Source organism: Brassica oleracea, chromosome C4 (assembly GCF_000695525.1).
Source record: "Brassica oleracea var. oleracea cultivar TO1000 chromosome C4, BOL, whole genome shotgun sequence".
NCBI lineage: Eukaryota > Viridiplantae > Streptophyta > Magnoliopsida > Brassicales > Brassicaceae > Brassica > Brassica oleracea.
The window spans coordinates 44,853,303-44,857,443 of record NC_027751.1 but is presented as its reverse complement, the minus strand read 5'-3'; the positions used below and the strand labels follow the sequence as shown (position 1 = coordinate 44,857,443).

Sequence of the window (4,141 nt, the reverse complement as noted above, 5' to 3'; positions counted from 1 at the left end):
ATTTAATTGAATTAATCAAAATTTAATTTTAAATATAGTTACAGAAACATGATCCAATAACACTAAATTTTTAAGGTATTTTAAATAACATCCCTTAGGATCTAAGAAAATAATTATTGAAATTATGATTAATTCAAATCAATGTATATATATCTCACCATGTAATCAATAATTACATATAATGAAATCTGGTCACAGCCGGATCTGATATGTTAAAAAGACCATAAATATTTTTAGATTATTTAAAATAAAAATTCTGAAAACTTGGGGGTCATGCGACCTATATATGTATAATGTTTTATCTGCCGTGCCGAGAACCGGCTTTCAATCTGGTAAGTTATAATAATCTTTACAACAAACGTTTGAACAGCTCAGATTTATATAATAACTCGATAAGATTCAGCAACAAAGAGACATGGAACAAGTAGAGCGTTTTACTCCACTTCTAATTACTGGCTATGGTTCGTTGTTGTTGAACTACTAGGACTGATGTCTTGCTTGGAAAATCCGGTGAGGCCAAAAAATCACCAATGACTCCTAGCTCCTCAAACTCACACCAACTCTCATTCCCTAGGGTCGCAGCGTGGTTCTGGCCGCAGGTTCTGCTTATGATGAACAGGTCGTAATCGAATGCCATAGAGCGTAGAAGCATTGATGTATCCGCTCCATCTACTATATCCTCTTCCAAGTAAGTCGTGGAACTTTCTTCTTTTAAGTTTCCTGGATCGTTGCTTCGTACCAACTCTCTTACTCTTAGTTTCACTGTGTCGAGCATTTGATCCCAACCTGTCGCTTTTTTGCTCTTTTTGGCTGCTAGAAGGCATAGAACCGTTAATGTTACGCTCTCTTGACGGGCCATTCGCTTTGCAAAGGCCAATGCTTCCATGTCGTCTTCTCCTCCCACAAATACCACACACACCTGTTCTCAAGTCGCTCCAAGTACTTAGTAAGTCTCATTCCTATATCATTTCAACTTAAGGAATTTTTAAGATTTATGTAGGAACCACTAGGCCTACGAATTTCAGTTTGGGTTCGTTTTGTTTTTAATTTGGTTGTTCGGTTCATAGATATAAGATTCACTCGGGTATTTGTGAAATTTTGTTCGGTTTCGGTTTATTTATTTCAGTTTTTAGTTTGTTCATTTCGGATAACAATGTTGGAATCTGGTTAATAAAGAAGTTTTAGGTCTAATTCGGTTTTGATTTTCGGTTAATTTGGATAACTTTTCTTATAATACAAGTTTTTCAACAAAAACAAAGTATTTTAGATAAAAGTATATGATACTTTGGACAAATTGAAATATTTTGAATAGAATAACGTTGGAATAATTCAGTTTTTTGAGTAATTCGATTTATAAAATAGTATTTTTAGGATTTCTGGTTATTTCAAAATTAAGTATAATTGATATTTTAGGTATACAACTATATTTTAATATAATTTTTTGTACTTTTTGGTTCGGTTTTAGTTTTGGGTTTTCTGGTCCGGTTTGGTTCCGGGTAATTGTGCCAGGCGGAGGAACCACTATAGAAGTAATATATATGAGATTCAACCATATTTAGTTATTTCTTACTTAGTTATCGGTAACAAAAACTAATAATATAGGAAGATGACAAAATGTAATTGGGAGTATACCTTAAGGTTTTGTTGAGATTCTTGATTTTTGTTAACAAGATGACGTTCAACAAGGATACCGACAGAGCAAGGAGCTTGTTTCAAGATGTTGAAATTGAGAAACCGGATCATTTCACTGTCGGATACGATGGATGTTCGGTCGAGAGACCATGTCCGGTGGAAAGGAAGAATGATAAACGTGACAGCTTTATCGAGAGCTAGCCAACAAATATCGTCTTGCATATGGTGCGAGTTTGTTATGCAAGTAAATGTGTCTATGAAAATAGAACCGCGTACGTAACGGTGGAAATTTTCAAAAGAGAGGATGACGTTTTCCGAATATTTTGCTCCCGCCCCTGCTCCGAGTTTCTGTACTTTGTGTGCGATCAAAGTCGGAACTTCTTGACCTTGTAACTCGACAAGGTGAAGTACGTAGCAAGTGAGAGGGCTATTTTCTGATCGATAACAAGCTTCTAGAAGGTTGATCATAGAGGATATGTGGTCTGGTCGATGGATGCACACAAGAGTCTTTAGGGCTCCATTGATCTTCATACTTGCCAAACTTCTCTTTTGGTAGCACATGAATCGCTTTGATGGGTCATAGAGAAATCTGATCGCCATTGGTAGGAACAATGAGTTTAGGAGAATAGACAAAACTAGGATCGAGAAGGTATCTCTGTCCAAAAGCTGTATATATATCAAACCAATGTCAAAACGAATCTTTTTCTTTTATTTATTTTCTTGCAAGAAAATAAAATAATGATCAAGAAATGGAAATATGAGAGAGACTAACCTCGAGGCCATAAGAGAAAAGGTAGAAACTTAATTCTATTATACCTTTATGAGACATGATAAGGGAAAGAATAATGGAGTCTTTCAACGGCATTTTAAAGAGGTAAGGTACGATCATTGAGACAGAAAGCTTCAACAAGAATATGAGCAAAACGAGAGACGCAACTGCGAACTTCTTGTCATTGCTGCTATAGAATGTTAAGATGTATTTCCAAACTCTTATATCACTCCTTAGCATACTAGCTGACATGAAGAGAGGCAATATAATACCAAAATTGAAGCTCTCTAATCGTTCGACCAACGCAGAACCAATAAGATGTTCGTTAGGAATAGAAAGACCAAGAATGAAAGCTCCAAGTGCTGGAAACTGCTCAAGACCGTCCCAATACATACACGATAAAAAAACCATGACGAGAATCCCATAGATGTATTTGTCTTCTATAGGCCTCCCTTCTCGTTTCCGTATGATTACTTTAAACATTATTGGCCTCACAACAGCAAAGACAATGACGATAAAGAAGAACATTTGTAGAAGTAGACCTACACCTTGAACCAATGATTGAAAACCAAGAGGAACTATTACCAACCAGAACATTAGTCCAACCGTATTAGAGACTACAGATGTGGATAAAGCCACCTGACCAACCGACGAGTGGTTCATGCCGAGGTCAAGCAAGAGTCTCGCGATTTCCGAGAAGGACGTGAGGCTCTCCATTAGCAACAATGTATTATACTCTATGGCTTTGAGCGGTCTATTCTCAAGTGATTTATATTTGTAAAGCAGTAAGCCAACCGTTATAGGCAGAGCAGCCGCTGCAACTCCAGTGAGTCTTGCATGTGCTTCAGCCTTGAAGATTGTATTGACATCCATTTTCACACCATTTAGGAACCAGAACATCATGAAACCAAATGATCCAAGGCATCCTGGAATGTCAATTCTGTTTTCGGGGAATAAAATCTCCTGAACAATGGACTTGTCTCCCGAAACAGTAAGTAGAACGTTCAAGAGTAGCCCCGCCTCCAGTGCAACAAAGAATATTATGTCAGGATTTTGTGGAGTAAATTATATATTAAAAATATTAAAAAGAACTCACAAGCATCATAGAGGCGAACTTTGGAATTAAAAGACCTAATTTCTTGAACAAAATATCAAAGACTTGCCAAAGGAAGAACACAGACAAGATGACAAGCTCGAGATTGGGAAGAGGATATCGCCAAATGTGAAGACGAACTTTGTTGAAAAGAACTTTCTCCCAAATGCCATATGAAGATAACTCACCTGGATGTACCTCGCATATAAAACCATCGCTTCTCACAGCTTTACCATACCAAGCCAAATTATTTACCCATTCTATGTCAAGCTCCGTATCTCCATAGTTCCCCATATTTAAATTCGTGTTATTCCCAATTTCCATGATTAAGAAAGAAAAAGTGGGGAAGAAAAGAAAGAAACTTAGGATTGCTTTTAAGAGTGCAAAAGATCCATATGTACACATGCACACAATTGTATATGAATTAAAAGCTTGTGCCGTTTTAAAACACGATTTGGACATATATAGAAATATGTTGTTTTAGAAGTTTTTAAGTTGTTTCTCCACTCTATTAATAGTATATTAAGTTACACCGTAGAAGATGTCAACTAGAGTTATCAGAATTTCTTTTTAGTATACTGATTGTCATGTAGTCTTATTGTATATCTACGACGGATTGATGTTTTAATTATTCCATAATGAAAACA

General features: G+C 36.3%; 1 protein-coding gene across 1 annotated transcript; it reads right to left on the bottom strand.

Annotated features, from left to right (window-relative positions):
• Window positions 1–445: 445 nt before the first annotated feature.
• On the bottom strand, window positions 446–3,788 carry LOC106339002 (cation/H(+) antiporter 8-like). The gene is made up of 4 exons (XM_013777845.1): window positions 3,498–3,788; window positions 2,405–3,421; window positions 1,633–2,298; window positions 446–919 (listed from the first exon to the last, which is right to left on the bottom strand). The coding sequence occupies exons 1-4, from the start codon at window positions 3,786–3,788 to the stop codon at window positions 446–448; spliced, it is 2,448 nt and encodes an 815-aa protein (XP_013633299.1).
• Between the last annotated feature and the right edge of the window lie 353 nt (window positions 3,789–4,141).

Coding starts and splice junctions, on each gene's coding strand:
- LOC106339002 (XM_013777845.1), bottom strand. CDS start 3,788: ATGGGGAACTATGGAGATACGGAGCTTGACATAGAATGGGTAAATAAT. Junction 3,422..3,497: donor AGTTCGCCTCTATGATGCTT/GTGAGTTCTTTT, acceptor GTTGCACTGGAG/GCGGGGCTACTCTTGAACGT. Junction 2,299..2,404: donor TTTTCTCTTATGGCCTCGAG/GTTAGTCTCTCT, acceptor ATATATATACAG/CTTTTGGACAGAGATACCTT.